Below are 22,765 nucleotides of genomic sequence, written 5' to 3'. Positions count from 1 at the left end.
TAAAAAGCAGGATGTAATATGGCAAAATTATTTCTTATTTTCATGGATAAATTTGGGAATTTGGGATAGATGATCTTGCTGGTGCCATGGGAGTTGCAGATTTCCCATTAGATGTAAGCAAAGTAAAATTTGTAACTTAGCTTATTTTCAACTACTTGAGTAGTGGAAAAGAGAAGCAATGTATACCCAAATAGTTTATTTAGGGTATTATTTTTAAACCATTAAATTACTACATTAACTTCAAGTATTTGATCATATGGCTGGATGTAGCATTACTTATAATTCAGTGTTGACATTTTAACATACACCAACAACAGAGCACATGTTCATATTTAGCAATCTATGAGGAACTCAGTGTCTTTTTTTAGCCCACTAAATTACTGGAATTAATAGCTCTTTTTATAATCTATGTCTTACTGCATACCGGAAAGAAGTAGTATTATGGTTAACAAGAACCTTGACATCTTAACTTGGAAGTTATGAAACCTAGCACACTTCAGCATAGTAAGCCTGCAACAGAACAAAAACTTATTACATAAGTACAAAAATAATTGAAAAACATTATTTTTAATTAAGTACTTGCATTTATACATCCTAGTGCCTGTGTGACAGAGAACACCAGAAAGCATATTTAACATTCTTCCTAATCTATCAAGTCCCAAGCTATTTTGAAAACTGGTTGAATGTTTTCAAAAGTGATTGAACACTCAGTGACAAACCCCAAAGCATCTCATTGCTATTATTCCACTTAAAATCCTTAGTTTTAAAATAGTCTGAGGCTGCTGTTAAAAGACACCAAAACAACATTCATATAATTAATGGAAGGCACAAATAAAAAAATACACTTTTAAATGCAAATGTACTAATTAAAGGGCTCCACAAGTAAGAGGAGGCAGAAAAAACAACACAAGACATGGAATGACAGAAAAACTCTTCCCTGTGATATTATATTAATTGCTTATGCAAGTTTACCAAAGAAGAAAAAAAAATCATGCCTCTAAGTAAAAAATAATTAAGTTAAAAAGTATATAAACCAAACAGGCCACCTGCAGCCCTGGATTCAGAAGCAGTCTGACAATACTCTGCTGCTTTCACATACAGCCTGCATTCAGTCCTTTCTCCCTGCACAGCTGCACATCATGATCTCCACCCTTTCAGCTTTTCGTCACATTAAAATCACATCAAAAATGTTAATTATTGTTTTCCAGTGAGAGAGCTTTCAATAACAGCATGTGTCTCCAGTAAATCCTTTGAATATAAAGCCTTTTCTATGTTTGCATGGTAAATCACCTGTTCACCTAAATAATGAGGACAAATGTAAGCTATAGAAATAACTACTTTGAAATGAAACTAAGATTTAGATCAGACTTTGGGAGAAGAAATTCCCAGCAAGTGTTACAGTGCATAGGTATTGGAGAGGGTCTGCATAAATTATTCTGTCCCATACCAAAATAAAAATTTGACTTATAATTAAGTGCAATGCCAGAGAATCTAGTGCTCTGTAAGCCACATACAATGCTGGGGCATCTCAAAATCAGCTTATGTGAGGCAAATCAATTACTTTTGAAACACATATGACTATTCTGCCGTGCTTAATTTAGAGATACAAGAAGACAGGATCAGTCTTTTAGTGATGCTTTTTGTACAAACACATCATAGAAGATGTGACTTCAAGTAAAATCGTGAACCTTTTAGTTTCACCTTTGATATGACTGATGCAGGAAACTCTACTGCCAAAGAACTAACCTGGGAATAAAATTATGAATTTAACTTCTTCCTGCATGTATTTAGAGAAAGATTTACAAGAAGTGATAATCAGGGACTACCTACTCCTCCAGAGATTCTGCCTTAATTCCAAGAACCTTTCTGCCTAAGCATTTTCAAAAACCAGTCTTGATTAAATTTTAATCCAAAATCATCCCCCAAACACATTTCATACTTAAAAAAAACAAACAAACAACAAAACAAAAAATACCCCAAAGCCCCCCCAAAAACAAAACAAACAAACAAAAAAAAAACCCACCCAAAACAAACAGTTTTTATTTACACTGAACTTCAACCTCCTTCCTCAAATCTCTCAACCATCCAGTCAGCAGCCCAGGAAAAGCTGCTGTTCTTTTTCCCCGTGCAAAGAATGGTGGAAGTGACACAAGTGCAACTTCTATGAAGATGAAGGTTGAACACACACATGCCTGGGTGGGAATCCCAGATGAGCACTCTGACCACTCATCACGTCCTTGCCTCTCATTCCTGAAATGACCAGGGACAGCACCAAGGCTGCACTGAACAGTGGGATCTGCTGAAACGGAGCAGTTAATGCCACCTTCTCCTCTTACATTCAACTGGATTTTCAGCATCCGTGAGTGTGCTGACAGATTTCATCCTGCTCTGGTTATTTGAGCATCCACTGCAGGGAAACCTGAAATTAGGAGTAGCACCCTGCTTGAAATTCTTTTGAAAGTATTTCACAATCTTCCCCCCTACAAAACAGGTGTTTCAAAGACTCAGAGTTTCATTTCTTTAATTTTGACTGTCAAATTATTTTTGAGACAGTATCAAGAAGGGACAATGATTTTTGCCTTTGAAAAATTTACACAGTAGCCTCAAAATTGTATAGAAACAGCAAGGCCTCGGGGACTTTTGCAATTTTTTAATACAGCTTATTAAAGAGGCATAAAGGGCACTCTTTTTAAATCCATGTAAGATTTGACAAGTTATTTCAATATGCATCTCAGTAAGAGCCCAGGGATTTAATTAACAATAACAAGCAGTAGTTCTTCACACAATCCAGTAATTAAATCTGTAATTCTGCCAGAGAAATTAGTAAATTTTAAAATTTAATATTCTACAGATATTAAAAGGAATACAACTGATGAAATTAATGAAAGTAAATACTTTTATCACAGGCTGTTAAATGCCCTATGTTATCCCCTCTTCAGTTTTTGGAAGCATGTCACAGAAATATTAAGATTTGTATTCTTCCCAAGACATCAATTGCTTTAGAAGGAGACATGGCTGTTTTTAGGTCCATCTCTTTTACGTGGAGAGAGATGCAAAGCTGTCACATTTAAATTTCATTATTGCTTTCTCACTGTTCAACACTTGGTGAAAACAGAACAATACACAACAATTCCAATAACAGCACAATATTTCACTTTTAGGAGCACAGTGAACAATATCAACTTCTGCCATATTGAAGCATCTTTTAATACCAAAATACAATGTATGCCTTATTTTGTATTATATTCAGCCTCATCTAAAGATATTACACTTGTAGCTATAGCAAGAAGTAAACTTAATATGAATTACAAATATATTTGTATTCTACTTAATATTTTATACTCTGACATGCTTATTTGAAAGCTCTATTCACTACTCAGTATAACAACAGGTAATGTTACTGCTGTCCAGGAATTGGGTGATGAATGGTGAAGTTTCATGATTTGCATTTTCAAAACAAGGCTCCTGAAAAAGATAAAATTAAAAACTATACAAGAATAAAATCTACTAGGAAAAAAAAAGAAAAGAAATCTTAACAGAAGAGCAAACTGTTTTGTAGACCTACATTTTTACTCCTTGCAGATCTCTGAAATACTGGTTAGGCCCAGGTTGGCTTATTCCACAAAATCTGACAAGATCACAGCTCAGGGCAGTATGAAAGGTTAATTTCCTTTGTTAAAAGTGCTCATTGCTCATGGAGTAAGATAAATGGAATAGGAAAAAGGAATTTAATAATAAAAAAAAAAAAGATAAAAGTTCTTCCAGCAAGTCTAAGTATATTTAGCATTTCTCATCCCTCAGTTCACATGCACATACGTATTTTAGAGACACACTTTAAGCAAAACATGGCTAAGGAATATTGTTATTAACATGTTTATGTACCTTATTCATTGAAAAAGATGCCCTTCTACAGAACTAAAACTAACATTTGGTTAGATTTCTCATCTTAGATCACCAAGTATTAGTATGATTATCATCTTGCAACCAAGAGGACTACTCAGGTAAGAAAGAGTTGGGTGCTCTATCAAAATCAGTCATGTATCTTTCATTACTGAACCTTCTACAGTGGATTTTCACGCATACCGGCTTTGCCCAAATCTACTCTAATCTGAAAATAAGATAAGATTTTTCAAATCAGAACAAAACTATTTCTAATGTTTTGTATTTAAGCTTTGACTGAAAGTGAGACTAATTAAAAAATGCATTCTTCCTAAAAACATATTATCCGGGACTTGAAATATATTGAAAAATTATACACAGTTGATAAAATGAAAGGTAAAATAGTAGAAAATTGTATTCAAAATCTTCCTCTCTTCCCTCAGATATCTGTGCTGCCCATTACTGAGGTTTTGAAATTTGAAAACCAAATCCTACAATAATTCCCTCCTAGCTGAAATGACCTTTAGATCTGTGGAAGACAGATGTGAACACCTGAGAGTGGGTGGGAAATGATGGGATGGGGAACAATGGGAAATCAGGAAGGGAAATGTAGCATGTTCTGAATGTGATTTTCGAGTTCAAAGTGTTTGAAAGGTTTAAGTTTTTACTATTAAAAAAAAAAAGAGTTTAGAAAAATTTTGAAAACTTAAACTTGGACTTCCACGAAAATTTTAAAAAACATTTCTAAGCAAAGGAACTCAACGATTACTTGACTTCTACTAAAAATAAATTTACTTCTTACAAGACAAAGCAAAATTCATTTGCTCAAAAGGTGAGCCTTACAGAACACAATACAAAAATATATGTTTCCAAGAAAAAAGCATCTGCAAGAATGTCAAAAACAGCTTCGTGATTGTGGAAAGTTTCATCACAGATATCTCTTGACAGCATAGCTTTTAGTGAGGATTATAAAGCAGCTTCAACTACACTGTTTCCATTAATATAACCATCTCAGGACATCCAAATCCAGAGGCAGTGACTGGAAGGCTATTAGAGAAAACTAATAAGCTTTCTTGAGCAGATATTTTATTCACAGACATCCTGCTGAATCTAATTTTTTTTAGTTTTAAAGATAACCTACAGGTCAAATGCATGGGAATACATTAAATTTTCACTCTCAGCTTTCTAAATAATGTATTTTAAAAGCTGTAATTTCTTTGTCTTGGGTCTTGAGCTTCATTTAGTATTGGGTCTGAAGGGGAAAGGAGTGAACATGCAAACCCCCTGGTTTTCAGTGTCACATATATAATTCTCCTCACACACCCATTTAGAAAAAAAAAAACAAACAGTAAAATGTATTTCCTCACATCATTCTTTCTCATGGCACAGAAAACTTAGCAGTAATTTAATTCTCATGTCTGATATGGGAATATTTATCCTTTACCACAGTATTTATAAATTTAATATTATTGAAAAAAATAATGCAAATGTTCTGGCAAATGTTCTGATTTCTTGTTTTCTGTAAAAAATTGTAATGGTAATAACAACAGAAATACTAGCAGTAGTAATGTCCTTGGAGCAGCTTGAGTTGGCTATTGGAATAATGTAAACAATCAGCCAATAAATCTTGAAGCAGTTACATTTCTTGGTGTCTGAAATCAGTCCAAGGCAAATGAAAGGTTTATGAAATAACGAAAACAGAAACTGCAAAACTCTGCATCATCCCTGTGTGCCACAAGTTACTGATTCTCGGTTTTTTTATGTCACATTTTTGTTTTTATAATTTTTTAGATTCCAAGGGGTCTAAGCATTAAACTGTGGTAGTGTTGAGAAAACCCTAAAAAGAAGTGCTCAGCTTGTTTGATCAGGGACATCTACACCAGCACTAACAATTCTCGGGTAACACAGACGTTATTTTGGAGGAAAGCTGTTCCAGTTATCTGGGAAAAAAATAAAAAGCTGTGATACAAAATAGACACTCTACTACCTGCAGGGAAAACCAGAAGCTACTAAGCTGCACTGGAGAATGGTCTTGCTCTGTTTTTAGCAATACTGAATTAAAATAAATACATTTTGCTTACTATTTTACATAGAGCCACAATAGGAGTTTATTCCATGAAGCTTACTGCATTTATCTTTGATTTTAAACTTTATCTAATAAAATAATGCAGAAGAATACTCAAAGGTGCATTACTTCATTTAATTCAAATAAATACATTAGGTTATTAAGAGCAGTTCTAACAGATTAATTTAAAAATTATATTTACTTTACTAGAGAGCTATTGCTGCAAGTCTGCAAGCATGTGAGAATGCCTTTTAGCTTATTTCTCTGCAGGAGGCAATCTGTATTAAAGCAAAATAAAAACTTGTAATCAGAAAAATTCATATATTGTTTAGCAAGCTCCCAATATAGAACAAAAATCATACAGGTCAGGTCTCATCCAACCCACTACATTGTTTCAAATGAGAAAAAGTCACTAGTGAACTTGGTCTGACCCCCTATAAGCTAACAGAGAAGAAAATTTCTCAGATATTCTTCCACCTTTATACATATTTTGGTAAAGAAAGAGTTTACCTGTACCATGCAATTAGAAAAAAATGAAAGCAGAACACAAAACCTCCAGACAATAGCCCCTACAAGCAAAACTGCTAATGATATGATCCCCAGATGACAAAGTATAACATTCGAAAAACAAAAGAGGTTCCTTCCTTGTAGTGATTTTTTTGTTAGTTCTTCTTTAATTAAAGTACATGCTTACTCCAAATTACATTTTTTATGTAAACAATTTGCTAGTCACTCTGGGATGCGTGAATATGTAGGTGTGCACAGATCCCATTCTGACTGGCCTTTATGTGGTTAATCACCTCCCAAAAATAAATACATAGCTAAACCATACTGAATTTTCTCATGCACAAAACTAAGTTGCATTCAGTTATTTATTTTAACCTGCAAGAAACCAATTGCTTTACCAACCATTTTGAATTGAGAATAAATATACAAAATTGCTACAGTAATTGCACACCTTATGAACCTGACAAGTTGATAAGCACATTTTTCATGTCAGGCACTGACTGACCAAAGCATTAACTTGCGTTACTGTAAACCACATTGTTAGAAACATCTTTGCAAATGGTTCTTCAAGCCCTGAGCACTGAGTTTACAAATCTTTCATATCTGAACTCATAAAGAAAACCCACAGAAAAAGATGTTGTCTTTTTTCTTTTAAAGAAGAAGAGACCATACTTTCAAGATGATACTGTAGTTAGCATTCCTTGATTCAACCCTATAAATGGAGAAGTATTACATGAAAACTTTGTGTCAGTGTTAAACAAAAAGGTTTTACGTCACTAACAGCATTAAATAAAAGTTTTAATGTTGCACTTAGCAGAATTCTTTGTATTTTAATCACTTTGTGGATCCATGGGAAAAAGGCTTCCAAAAAGCACATTTGCATTAATTATGTCATACTGTATGTTCTCTACGCCTATTTTGAGAAAGAAACATCATCAACATTCAAGATCAAGCAGGAGAAAATGAATATTCCAATGACTAAAGTACAGCAAGATGACTGTTTGTGATTACTGTCAATGATGGTGCACATAAAAATTCCCATTTCCTTATAAAAGACCTTCAAAAACAACAGATTAGTCATAGATATCTCAAAAAAAAATTTACACTGTATTTTAAACATACTTGCATGCCAAAAGGGTATGTATCCACAGAACATTAAAACTGCACTTAGCTGGAAGTGTCAACACTGTGAATATTCACCTAATTTATATTGCTTACTACAGAAGCGAAGGTGAACTGGAAATATGGTGCAAAAAAGCATTTGGAAGAATGGAAGAAAACAAGCTTTCTTTTGAGAACAAGAGAAGTCAGAGATGTACACGATACTTAAAGTGAATTTGACATCTGTATTTATACGCTATTCACTTTTTTTCTCCATTATCTTCCTTATTCTATTTTTTCTCTCCTTTACATAATAATAATAATAATAATAATAATAATAATAATAATAATAATAAAAAATAATAATAATAATAATTTAAAATTCCTGTCTGAATCACCTTATCATTATTTCAAAAAAATCCATTGTAGGATCTTGATATCAGTAACATCAACTCTGAGATGCATCACTTCAGATATTCTAAACATATAACTTCTATTGGTTCCCTGAAAATTGAAGCATTTTTATCAAAATCCTAAAACAATGACTTAGACCCAAAATTTATCTTCACACATCTGAAAACACCCCTTTTGATTACAGGCCAGGATTTTCAGATAGGGAACACCAGTAGATACTTAAAGTACTAGGGACATTAGCACTTCTTTTAAAATGACATGAGTGTCTTGAACTGGCTATTCACAAGATTATACCTTCAGTATTTTATAATCCCTGTTCTAAATAAAATGGCCTTATCCCACAACAGCAACAAAACGGGAGGGAAATCATACTTAGTCTACATAAAATGCTCCACCTATCCCATACTACTGTAGTTCAATGTACCTAATTATTGATGTTTTGACAATTTAGTAATTATTCATATAATTATGATTTAAATTGATTAATAGCTCATTTTTCTGCATTTTATCAGCTGTTATTAACATTTCATAAGCATTAATATTTATAGATTACAAAGACTACATGAAGCAATTAACACGCTCTGAAATATTACTACCCAGAGAAAACAAACAACAAACATGATTCAGTAAACACAAGTTTCCATAATACAAAAATTAATTCAATTATTTTGGTGTTAAATAGGCAAAATATTACATATATAATACATATACAGTTTTGATGCACCCCACTGCCAACAGAGCAGCTTGGGAGCTCTCAGAAGCACCTGCATGGCTGCTGGGCTCTTCCCTTACTGTGAGTTTGTAGTTCAATGGAGCAGCATCAATCCACCTCTGCTCAATGACCTCTTTACCACACGTTTCACTACACTGTTTACTCTGCCTGCCTTTGAACTTACACCTGTACTCAAGAGCCTCTCTATGAAATACAAAAAGTAACAAGTCTGCAGATATTTCAGGTTGGGGATTTTTTCTTTAGTTTGCTTGTTTGGGAGGATCTTCATCTAGGGAGAATACAAGTTCAAATAAATGGTGTATGCAGCAAATGAGCTTTATCTACAACCACTTTTTCTCCCACAGTACACCTTTACCCCTTATTTACATATTTCTTCCAATGGTTATACTGAAAACACCAACTGTGGACTGACTGACAGTAAAGATAGCACTACAGCAGATTCTTCTCCAGGACTCAAGTCAATGTGAGGAGACAAATAATATCCAGGAAGAGTAAAATGGGATTGCATTGAATTAATACGATCTTCTACATCCTTCAATTTTATTTTTTTCCCCAGTATTTGTTTCTTCACATTTTTGACCTTCTTTCTTTCTTTCTTTCTTTCTTTCTTTCTTTAACACAGGAAACAAAGGGAGGCAAGATTTCTATAGGCTACCAAATTAATTTCTGTGGAAGTAATACAAATTCATCAAATTAAGGCATAATCTGTCATTTTCAATTGAAATCTTTTCTAACCAACTACCTTTTCAAACAAGAAATTTTCATGTGGTTTTTCCATACACATTTTAAAATCCTAACCTTAAAACAAACAAAACCAAGTTTTTCCAGTACTAGTATTTAGTATTCAAGCAAATATCAAAGAAGAATACCTCAAACTGACAGGGAAATTAGTTGTTTTGGGTAGGTCTTTTCCAATCTAATTGATTCTGCAACTCTAAATGAAAAAAATCCAACATACGTGTAGAACTAAAATCTTTCTTCTCTCTCACAGTGGAGAAAAAGAGGTGCAACATTCCTGTTTAGTAATAAAACTCAAAATACATTTATTATCACATTTAAATACCGGTAGAATGAAGCATTTACAGCCTGATAATAGAAGTGCAGAATACATATGTGAGCATATTCTCCTGTAGTTTAAAACATTATTCTTTTACATTAAATAAATACTATGTTAAAGCTAAGAACAAACACTTCTCAAAATTTAACTGTATCATTTATTCATAAGTAGAAAATAAATGGAAAACAAGACAGCCTCTTTGTAATATCAAGGCATATATGAACTCAAATTTTGTCATATTTTTCATCTTTTTCTATCAAATAATGATTATGGTGCACATCATAAAATTTTGTTTCTCCAAAACAACAGAAAAGATAAAACTGTCATAAGAAAAAAAAAAAATCAGTTTTTTATTCCCCATCCATCATGAAGGAGAACTAGTGTTTAACATTTGGGCATAAAAATACTGAAATCTACAGCTGATGTAGCTCTCTCTTCTTACTGCAATGTGTGCTATTTAAAATACCTTACAAATACCTATACCTTAGTTAGATAAATTGCAGCCTACAGGGTTAAGAAGTAAATATTGTCAGTGTCAATGCAGACTGAAAAAGAGTAAAAAATTGAAATATCAAGCACAGAAATAGAAAACTGACACTTTATCAGAAAAAACAGATCTTCACAAAGGATGACATCCAATCACTTCTATTTAAACAGTGTTTAGTTATTAGAGAAATCACAGTCAACTGATCTAGTACAGAAGTTGTACCTTTCATACCACTGACTTTTTCTAAAGAATTAGTGCAAGAAAAGTTAGAGCGCATTTCCATTAGAAAGAGAAAAAAGTCTACATGCACAGAAAATCAGAGACAGGAAAAAACCTAACAGAAGTATCATAGCAAATATTTCCATTTCCATTCCAAATTTCAAGGATCATAGAAATGGGATTTCTGTAACCCCCAACACAAAATCATGCAGCAACCTAAGACATGTTACTGTCAAGATTATGCTCTTCACCTTCAGTTTAAATTTCCCCTTCTTAACCTTATCCTATTACTCTCATCTCATACTTTATGAAAGGGCCAGGGGGAGGGAATAACAGATTAACCCCAGAGGTAATTAGCCTAACAAGGTCACAAGCAGTTTTCTTTCTCAGTCAGCAGAGCCAACAAAAGCGATTATGGTCAGCATCCACATTTGACTATCTTTGACCATGTACCCATTTTAATGAAATTGATAGGACTGGCATTTCTAAGACGAAATATTTGAACACCTCTGAAATTGCAGCAGAATGTCTGGTTCAGACAGTTATCTCCATCTCCTGTAGAACTAACACTAAACTGCAGCCTGCCTGATGATTCATCTTGACAATAAAAAAATAGATCTGCCATATTTTCTCCTCTTTCCTTGTATTAATTATCCAAAGTTATTAATTCCTTCCACCATCAACCAGGATAAGTCTAACACATTTTTCTCTAGAGGATTGAAGCACCCTACTATTTTGAGTGAAATTTCATTTCAAGTGTTCATTAGTTCATATTAATGAGACTGAAATAATACAGTAGAAATTACTTTCACAAAGTTACATGGAAGTTACATACAACACAAGTCAGTGCTTTAACCTACACAATAGTTATGATTCCTTTTCTGCTCCCGCACTTTCTGTCGCCATTTTTTGTTTAAAGGGAACACCACAATTCCAGCTGCAATGGCAAGTATTCAGTGACACTGAAAATACAAAACAGAGACAGTAGATTTCAGAGACTTCCGAGACCCTATTTTTTGAAGAATCCACTTAAAAAGGTTATCTTTCATTTTAAGGTCTGCTACCTCCCCACACCCTATTCCACATCAGTTCTCCATCAAAACTGCATAAAAAGGGAAATCATACACGCTGCAGATTTCAAGAGGCCCTACTTAATCTTCGGTACTACAGACACCTCTATCAGACAAAAGGAAGAACAACAGAGAGCTAGCTGCAATAAGGACTCAAGTTGTCTCTACCCAGGCTAGGTGTTCACATGGCAGTCCTGGTATGTGCAGGCTCCTTATCTGCAGGAAAGCCAGCCCAGAGCCTGGGTGGAACACAGTGCTGAATGTGTGCTGAAGTGGATCCACAGCACTTTGGCACAGCACTGCAGTGGAAGCACAGCTGCAGAGATATGCTGCACTGTGTAGCCTCCTAGAACACAAAAGCAGCAGCAAATCAATTGTAGTGTTGGGAAGACTTTTACTGAGGGCAGGAAAGCAGAACAATACATTAGGGATGTCCATCTAGGGAGATACACAGCTCCCTGTAGCTTTGCTACTTTCTTCCACCCCTGTCGGCAGCAAAACTTATGTACTAATATGAATGCATGAAACGGCTTCTAGGTGTGCACGTACAATTCTATTTTCCTCCTAAGAATATATTTTGGAATATATTTTGCAGTAATCATTACTTCACAAACTACTTCAAAGTGAGAATGGATCCTGTTGCAGAAACTGCATAAACTTACATGATTAGGTAAAATTTAAACAAGTAGGGTTGAAAAAAAAATAATATATACACTAAACAAACTTACATGCACATATTCACATATTTGCAAGGTTGCAAATAGCATCAGTTTAGACTATTTAAACAAATTATGCATACATATTTCTGTTTACAGGACTGAGTTACACAAACTACAGTAGTCAGCACAGTAGAGAGCTTATCCTTAAACTGTTTCTGGATCTTGTAATTCAAGTAGTATGGGACAGCAAAATACCATACAAATAACTAGGGAACCTCCAAAATGGAGATATAAATAAACTTGCAATTTAATGCAGACATTTCGTATTACCTTGAGATTTTTAACAAGATAAAGTTGCATTATCATCTTCTACTACTATGTTTTTCCAACATGATATGCTTTCACAGCTTTCCTTGCTGGTATTACTCTGGCAATAAATGAATAAGCAGAGACATTTCTTTGATACTTCCCATCATCTTGACTTCCCCACTACGGTGTACCTGTTCAGTTAATGGTGGAACTGAAGGCTTCACTGAGCTAGAATGAAAATAACCCATTTCACCTTATAAAAAACTTAGGTTAATTACTTGGCCCTGTCTGGTTTTCTCACTTTCAAGAACTCATTTGGCAGATAGGAACTAAGTGGTGACCTGGCAATTCCCTCTTGTTTCAGTATCTATAACCCTACGTCACATAACCTGGAGCATTACTTTAAACTAAATATAAGACTTCTACGAACATATGAAAAATTGCTATAAAAATAATTTATTGAACTTTCAGTAAAAAGTTAGGTGAAGACATCTAATGTAGTCAGACACAGCTCTCATCTTCAAAACTAAAAAAATTAATAGGTGTTAAATTCTACATTGAAATGATGCTCCTTTTCCCTAAGTGAAAGGTTAATGAGAACTTCAATTATACAAAAAGAAAACAAATTATAAATAATTTATATGAAATAGATTTGAACCAGTCTTGTGAGCACATGTTGTTGTGAGACACAAAATGCATGAAATGTTATGGGGAAAATAAAGGGCTGATACAACCCATTCAAAATTACACAGACACTTAACACATATTTTATGTCAATGTCTTCTTATAGTAATTTTATCCAGAGAAAAATATTTTATTGCAAGTTCACTGATAATAAATGCAAAAACCTAACAGCTAAAAAAATATATAATTTGAGGTATAAAGCTAAATAAAACATGACAGTAAAATATTAACATAATAATATTAATAACGATAATGACAATATTAAAGCCTTATTGCCTCACTGAATCCAGCATTCGGATAAGATTTTCTTTTTTTCTCCTATATTTAAGCTATTTTTGTATGTACAAGTTCAAGGTACTAATAATTTTCTATGTAGCCTCCATTTTTGGTTAGAAAAAAGCAAAATGAAAATTCTTTAAGTGAGGACTGTCATTTTAAGCCTGCCATAGGGGAAGTCTAACTGAAATCACTGGTCAAATATGTAAAAACTTGACCATATTTTTCTCGCTCTTAAATAATTAAATGACACTGGTGGAGACTTAGCTAAAACCTTTGGCCTACATCAACCCTGCTCTAATTGTTTATGTATGCATAGAAAAGGAACACAAATTAACTGTTAACAACCTTACATCCTTATTAACACATTCATGGTGAGAATGTAGAAGGTGATGGTAACCAAGGTTACATCTGCTAATTGGCTTTAAATGTAAGGAAAATCAACAAGATTGGCCTGGGGTGGCATGGCTCCTGAGGCCACTGGCAGCTTAGGCTGATGCTGTAAATTGTAAAGCTATACATCATTAAAACAATTGCTCTGTTGGGCAACATGCTGCACTGTGCAGAAGGATGTGGAACACCTACAGTACAAGGAGCAGTTTTCACAACTTTAATATGAACAGATACTTAGGGAAATTACATAATTTATTATACTGGTGAAAAATTCTGCACCTTTTAAAATTACATTTCTCTGTATAATCTCTCCTCCACAGTTTTACTCACAGATACACTTTGTTTGGCTATTATATTAAAGTTACTACTATACTTTTAAAACCATAGAGACATTTGTAGGTATGGTATTGTGAATTTCCTAGCTGATTCTGCAACCTCAGTCATAAAATCTGCTTAATAGTTATACAAATAAAATGATAATTCAGAAGAAAACAACTCCATATCCTTACATAATTACTCTTTTCTCACATTCACTTTTTGAGTTTTAAATTATGTGGTTTTCTTATAACAAATTAAAATACAGATCTTAAACATCCCATCGCTCTCTGTCCGATTAACAGTTCAAGGCTTGCAGTATAAAAGAAAACCTAGATGCACCCTATTTCACAGCATTTTCATCAAAGAATTACATTACCTTGAGAAAAATCAGACAGCCAAACACTTCAAACTCAGATGAAGAAATCCTTCTTGTTCCGAAATTACGTTTGGGTGTTTAGAAAAAGATCCCAGATTTAAAGAATGGTTAGGATTAGATGGGACTTTTAAAGACCATCTAGTGATAAATCATTCTTACACTATTAGAACTCTCACATAGTTAGCATAACTTACAGTTAAATCCCAGCTACCCACTTTACCACCACTGGAGGGAAAACTTGTACCGGTTTTGGCTGGAATATAGTTAAATTTCATCATGGTACTTCACATGGGGCTATGTTTTAGATTTTTGCTGGAAACATTGTTAATAACTCAGGGTTATTTCAGCTTTTGCTAAGGAAGGCTTATATCAAGATCTTTTCTGCTCCTCACCCCACCCCACCAGTGAGGAGACAGGGGGTGCACAAGGAGCTGGGAGGGGATATAGCCAGGAGGGCTGATCCCAACTGACCAAAGGGATAAATCATATTTTATGGTGTCATACTCAGCATACAAATCTGAAAGGAGGAGAAGAAGGAAGCAGATACATTCAGAGTGGCATTTTCCTTCCCAAGTAACCATTACACACAGTGGAACCCAGCTTTCCTGGAGATCACCGAACACCTGACTGCCCATGTGAAGCAGCGGATAAATTACATGGATGAGGGCACTGAGTCTTTCATTAGCAAATTTGCAGATGACACTAAGCTGGGAGCGTGTGTCCATCTGTTGGAAGATAGGAGGGCTCTGCAGAGAGACCTGGAATGGTTGGATGGATGGACAGAGTCCAATAAGATGAAGTTTAATAAACCCAAGTACCGAGTCCTGCATTTTGGCCACAATAACCCCCTGCAGTGCTGTAGGCTGGGGATGGTGTAGCTGGACAGTGCCCAGGCAGAAAGGGACCTGGGGGTGCTGGTGAAGAGCTGACTGAACATGAGCCAGCACTGTGCCCTGGTGGCCAAGAAGGCCAACAGCATCCTGGCCTGGATCAGGAATGGTGTGGCCAGCAGGAGCAGGGAGGTCATTCTTCCCCTGCACTCAGCACTGGTGAGGTCACACCTTGAGTGCTGTGTCCAGTTCTGGGCCCCTCAGTTTAGGAAGGACATTGAGACACTTGAGTGTGTCCAGAGGAGGCAACAAGGCTGGTGAGGGGCTTGGAACACAAACCATGTGAGGAACAGCTGAGGGAGCTGGGGTTATTCAGCCTGGAGAAAAGGAGACTCAGGGGTGACTTTATCACTCTCTACAACTTCCTGAAAGGTGGCTGTAGTCAGGTGGGGAATGGTCTCTCTCACTAGGCAGCAATCAATAGAACGAGAGGACACGGTCTTGAGGTGCACCAGGGGAGATACAGGTTGGATGTGAGGAAAAAAGTTTTTCATGGAGAGAGTGATAAAGTACTGGAATGGTCTGCCCAGGGAGGTGGTGGAGTCAGCATCCCTGGATGTGTTTAAAAAAAAACTGGATGTGACACTTGGTACCATGGTCTAGTTGAGATGTTAGGGCATGGGTTGGACTTGATGATCTTGAAGGTCTCTTCCAACCTGGTCATTCTGTGAATTCTGTGAAATTGCTTTGTTTGCTTTCATTTGTGGCTTTTGCCTTGTCTGTAAAACTGTCTTTATCTCAACCCATTATTTTTCTCACCTTTTCCCTCTGCTTCTCCTTCCCATCCCACTGACTGAGTGAGAAAGCAGCTGTGGGGGGCTGAGCTGTCTGTCAGGGTGAACAGCAAAAAGCCCCAGCAATACCTACTTTTCCTTGTTTGTTTAATTATATTTTGGAATGACCATCAACTACTATTAGCTTGCTCAGTCAAAAATCCAACGTAGCAACATGGGATCCACCTATGTCAAATAGATCATTCATAATCATATTTTACTTTCTCTTAGAGAAACAGATGGCATCATTTGCTCACATAAAAAGAAAGCCTTCCTTAAATTAGATGCTTGATCATTTGCCATGACTTCTACATTTAATCTGCTATAGAAACACAAATTATCTAGTCACCTGACTATACTTCCACATACATTTACCTATAATTCCAGTTGGTAATACAACGGGGAAAAGTGTTTTATACTTATGATTACATTTCAACACTAAGTACGTGCTCTTGTGCCATTAGCTTCATGTGTTTCACATGATGTTCTGAATTAAGGACCAGGCCATGCTCTATGCAGAAAAGGCTGCAAATAACTGGGAATACAGATTATAATAATGCTCAAGTTTTAGGACACAGAGAAACACTAGACACTCTGCAAACATAGTCAGACACAGAACTGCTTCTAGGCAAATTGCATAATCAATGTTAATACATATTTACGTATTCCCATCGAAATCATTTGAACTCACAACATATACATAGAATCACAGTATAAGTAGATACTGTCAGCACAGACTGATTAATGAAGAAATAATTTTAAATTTCTTACTTTCAATTATATTCATTATCTTTTCAGAAAACAAAACCCCTGTAAATACTATTGCATAAAATTATGAGCTTTCAAGACCTAGTTTCTTTTCAAGCAAAGGAAAAAACATTACTATTCTTTCCCCAGTTCTAGAAAATATCAGAGAAAGAGAAAAATGAAAACGATACAAATTTGCATACTGCCTGGTGAATAGAAAAGGACAGAAGGGCATTAATAATTTGAATTTATACATTCTTCATGTATTAAAAGTCAACATAGTCTAGAGGTTTGGTCTCAAAACTAAAATAGCAGCTACAAAAAGTATCAACAAAGTGATTCTAAATCTATGCTGTATGATAAATGTGCTGCTGGACAGGCAATAGTGTTACAATTGTTAGGAAGAGATAGCTTGATCTGGAATACTGTGCAAAACTGGTCATTGCTGTTCAAAGCAGAGAAGAAATAGACAAGACCTTTCAAGACACTCATGGAAACATGGAAACTACAACAAAAACTATGACCCCTATTACAGGCCTCTCAAAATATGATGAACGTTACAAAGGATGAATCTTCAGAGTTTAGAAACAATGTATACAGAAACAAACTGATAATAAATTTAGCTTGATAAAGAGATGATTTCTAGCTATCAGAGAAGCAAAGTGAATTCCAGCTGTATGTTCCACTACACCAAGTTAACTGACTGTATGAAATTGTTTTGAGTATAAAAAAAATATTTGCTCACTATAAAGGTTTACTCACTGTTATCAATATAAATCCCTAAATCCAATAAACTGCAATACTAAACAATAATTTTTGAGAACTTATGCCTCTTTGGATGACAGAATGATTCAAAACTTTAAAGGTATGCTCAGAACCAAGAAGTCAAGAGTGTCACCTAAAACTGAATGCAAAGCTTCTAAGGTGATAAAGTTTGGGGATCTTATTATAATTAAGTTGACAACAATAATGACAAAATGTTTCAAAGCATCCTTAGTTGAGTTCTGCTAAAATATTTCAGAATTTATTTGATTTCAATGGAGCTAGAACATATTCACATCAAATAAAATGAAACGGTGCAACTGATTTTACTCAACTCTTTAAATACATTCCAATGTTTTCATGAGCTTAATTCTTTTATATTTTTTCTCCACTGCTGTTCAGTATTCCATTTACTTGCTCAATGAAAAAAGCAATTTCTTAATGATCATAACCTGCTTCCTTCTCTGTAAGCTTCCTTCTGTTTTTCACAGAGAGAAAAATATTTCTTTCCATAAAAAATGGACTGGGAAGCCTGCCACGTGAGGAAAGGCTGGGAGAACTGGGTTTGTTCAGCCTTGATAAAAGAAAGCTTAGGGGGGACATTATCATCATGTTCCAGTATTTCAAGTGAGGCTACAAAGTAGATGAAGACTCCCTTTTAAAACAAGTTACAAGGAGAAGACGAGAAATAATGGGTGCAAGTTGGGCATACTTTGAAGACAGAAAAGGAAAATGTTTTGCAATGAGAACAATAAGCCATTGAAATAAACTCTGAAGGAAAGGTGCTGGATTTTCCAACACCAGGTATTTTTAAGACTGAGTAGGACAGGGTGTTGTGCCATCTTGTCTGTATGGTGCTCATGCCAAGAAAGGGTGGTCCAGATGATCCTTGAGATTCCTTCCATCCTGGTAATCTATGATTCTGCGAAAAAATAATGAGACTGACTTGCAATGTTAAAACAATTTTCATTTGGAAAAGTGGCATTTTGAAATGCCCACTTTGGGGTTTAATTTTAAACAGAAAGTATTTTTTAATGCCTTAGCTGAAGGTCTGAGATAAAGAAGACATTCTGCTGAATCAGAAGTGCACACAACAGTATATGGCAGAGGTTAAAAAAAAGATGCAGTCTACATTCCACTTTGCTTCCTTCCAAACCCAGACTTGTTACCTACAAAATAAGGAAACAAAGAGCTGTGGCTTCATGACACAGATTCACATGGGAACAAGACTCACCAAATAAACCCATACTAAAGGAATCAGGTCCATAGAGGAGCTGCAATATACTGAAAAATGAAGTTTAACTCAGAAAGAAGGTACTTGAATAGCTCATCAGAAGTGGCTTTGTACACTTAGAACAAATAATTTGCTACATTCTTTATTTTCTGCTGTTCCATTATTTTTCAGCTTCCAGTACTAAACTCTGTATCTTCACTCAAGACCAGCCAGAAAATTTTTCAATATTGAAAAGGCAACAACTACTATGCAAATTCAAAATTGATTTCAAACAAAATTTAGACTAAAAATGTTCACAAGTAAAATAAGGATTTTAGTCAACATCCTGCAAGTTGGAAAGACATCGCCAGATATCGAATATAATTTTCTTCAGATGTGAGGAATAGATATAGTCATGGTTGAGAGAGTGGGAAGCAAAGAAAATTAAAAGGAAAGCTTGGCAGGCCTCAAGAGACATTAGTGTTTTATTTCCTGTTGTGAAGATTATTGTTCTATAGCCAATCCTGATACTAAATGGCACACAGTATCTTCCCCAGTAGCTTATTTCTCTGGCTTCTTCACACACTTCATCAATTAAGCAGCACTCTACATGCAAACTTATTTTTGAACAAGTTTTAATATTAATAGGGTTAAAAGATGCTAAGTCTATGGATTCACCAGTTCTGAACTGTATTTCCAGTTCATTTCTAAATCCCATCTGGTAGATTGGAAGGAATGCTTATCTCATGAATTTCAAACCAAATTAAATGTTGAATAGCAGTCAAGCAGAAATCAAAATATGCAAATTTCCACATATCCCAATTACTTAATAACTACCTCTTATTACTATTAATAGCTAAATAGTAAAAGCAAATAAAATTTAAAAATTAAATAGCAATAGTAATTAAATGTGGGGATAAGATACTTGACATCTTTTTTCATAGAATCATTGATTTTTAATTTCCTTTTATTTCTCCGAAAGTATTCTAGATGAAAGTGAGCTATAACAATATTCTAGGATATATATAATAAACTATAAAATTTGCAGCTTTTAATGCTGCCTCTTCGTGTTCTCTTCCGTATTTACCACTGAACACGGTAATTTTGCCATACTAAGTAGGGGCATTATTTCACCAAAACTACAGCAGCTTTTGAGCAGACCACTGTCTCTTAACCACATTTCTTCAGTGGTTAGGAACAATTATTCACCCTCCAGCTCGGATGTCATCCTGTCTATGTTTCAACAGCTGCAGGGCAGTATCTCCTGATCACTCACGTTTCTTAGGATAGGGAAATATAATGCCTATTTAACACTCATTAATAAAATTGGAGCAGGCATATTGAACTGGATATGTTTCAAATATTCAGTCCTGCGGTAGCCTGAAAATGTCAGCTGAATTAAAACAAGCAGACAAGTAGACAATTTTTGCTTAGAGACGGGGCAGTTGGAAGCCTTTACATACAAGTACCAGTTCTTACTCACCTGGCAAGGTCTATGATGTAAGTGGCTTTATTTCAATAAACAAAAACTGTGGGATTAAAATTCTTATCAATTAATAACTTCATTCCGTTTCATTTGATACATTTTAACTCCACCACGTAAACTGTCAACTTTACACTGCCTGAACATCTAATATCAATAGCTTTGCCTGCAGAAATTCAACCATCTCTTGCAACAGCATGTTTAATACATGAAGATAATTTTAAAATCCAGCTGTCTAGCACAAGGTTAGATTCACAATACTTTGTTCCTGTTAACAGGCAGGAACAAAGGGCAAATAAGGTGCCTTTAGATAATGCCCAGCTGCATTCATCAGGGACCAAATGCCATTGCACTGATTAAGATCACAAAGACTGTAAGTGATCCATATTTGGTCATCTCCTGCTTAAAACCTTTACCATTCACAGAACATTAATACTGATTTATAGACACAGCATGCAAGTCAGAATGCACCATGCATAACATAAAAGACAAAAAAAAGCAAACAGAAGGAGTAAACAGAAGTTGTATCAAAGGGTTTCACACACAGAGGAAATGCAAGCAATGGCAAACAGTGTAATTTTAAAAATAAATTTAACACCTCTCAAGTTCATCTGAGCATGCCACCATCATGAAATGCAACTTTTCACTCACCAAAGTAGAGTTATGTGAAGCATCACCTGAGACCTCGGGTGTTCTTGTGCTGTTTGGAAGTCTGTGAGGGTTACGAGCTATCGCTTGGCACCAGCCCAACATTTTCTCCTTCCACTTATCCCTTCTCAATTTCTGAAATTCTGAAAATAATTTAGATTCCCTGAAACATTGACACTTTGAATTCATTGTGTGCATGTCTCTGGATGCATGCCTTTAAAAACAGCTTTTTAAGTTATATTTTAACAAACTAATAAACATATTTTTAACAGAACATGTTTTTCTAAAGTATTCCAAAGTGATAAACCATAAAAGTTAGAAAATAGTCATGCACTTTCAGCGCACCTTACATGCATCAATACTATTTTAGTGTCAGCAAATACAGTGCCTTCTCTCCACATGAAATTTACCTCAAGTTGTAACTTTAATTCAAAAAGTATTATTTTAAAGAGATTTTATTACAGAATACCTCTGAGACTAGCACCACCCCAAAAGCTATTTAACATTTGGATAAAACACCCCCCCACCCCTTTCACTGAAACAAGCAGAAATAGCCCTAAAGGAGTAGCAGATACTAGATACAAATAAACAGTGTGAAAATACACAAACCTGTATGCACTCATGCCCAGAATACCTGGCTCATCTTGAAGTGCTATGCTAGGATGTGATGTAAATAGCAAAAATTAATGTAGGCACACCAGAAATACATGCTATGTGCCAACTGCAAATTGCCTCTGAATTTACTTTTAGTTTGTAACAATAAAAAAATAGCTTTTAAGTAACACTAGCACATTCTGGAAATGCAGCACTAGTAAAGCATGTTATTAAGCATAAGAAACCTTCATGAGTATGTTTAAAATTTAGCAATCTGTTTTTTTTTTTCCCAAATGAAGTTGGCAATGGAGGTTTTCAGTGCAAAACTTTTCTAACTAATTAAAAAAAACCAACTTTGAGCAATTTTGTTCTCAACATCTGAAGCAATTTCTAATCTGGTTGTTTATAACATATTGTAATTTAAAATGTGTTATTCTGTAGAATCATGAAACATAATAAACAGAAAGATTAACCTGCCAAATTGAGTGCCTAGTACTCCAAATAAGGGTAGCACTAGCCTGAATAAAACTGGAACATAAATACAATAATGCTAAAGACCTCCCATGGCACTATGCAGCATCATTGAATATCATGCACTTAAGTTTATTTTTCTGCAATACATCGCCATGCAGGACACAAATTATGCATATATTTACAGCATTAACCTTATATTTACAACATAACATAAACATTTCAGCATCTTTCCAGGTTCTGAGTCTGACAAACTACACCTTCCTGAACAACAGCTCTACCATTTTCACACTTAACCATTATAGTTTTCAAAGTATGAAAAGCACAAAGCTGTATTCCCCACACAACCACATGGAACTGATAGGAGTAAGTGGAAACTAGCCTTAGCTTTATTGCACCTGAGATGATTAGGTGAGTGAGACAAGAGATTAACTGATTTTTACCATTTTTTGGTCTCTTTAAATCTTAATGTGAGATACAAAATCATGCTCAGTAAGCAATCAATCAATCAATCAATCAATCAATCCCTTCTATACTGCCTGTAGCTGTGAAGACAAGAAATCATCTGAATATACGTACAGTCCTACTCTGGTCTTGGTGTGCAGAACCCTTTGGAAGATTTGCAATTCTCTTTTTG

General features: G+C 35.0%; 1 protein-coding gene across 1 annotated transcript in view; it reads right to left on the bottom strand.

The window, feature by feature from the left end:
• MARCHF1 (membrane associated ring-CH-type finger 1) overlaps nt 1–21,168 on the bottom strand; it is an 86,429-nt gene extending 65,261 nt beyond the window's left edge. Inside the window, exon 1 of the mRNA XM_062493692.1 lies at nt 21,067–21,168. Coding sequence (XP_062349676.1) covers nt 21,067–21,168 — 102 coding nt within the window. The remainder of the gene's footprint in view (nt 1–21,066) is intronic.
• Between the last annotated feature and the right edge of the window lie 1,597 nt (nt 21,169–22,765).

Source organism: Cinclus cinclus, chromosome 5 (genome assembly GCF_963662255.1).
Source record: "Cinclus cinclus chromosome 5, bCinCin1.1, whole genome shotgun sequence".
NCBI classification, from domain to species: domain Eukaryota; kingdom Metazoa; phylum Chordata; class Aves; order Passeriformes; family Cinclidae; genus Cinclus; species Cinclus cinclus.
Note: the sequence above shows the minus strand (reverse complement) of the source record. Positions and strands in the feature narration are given on the sequence as shown.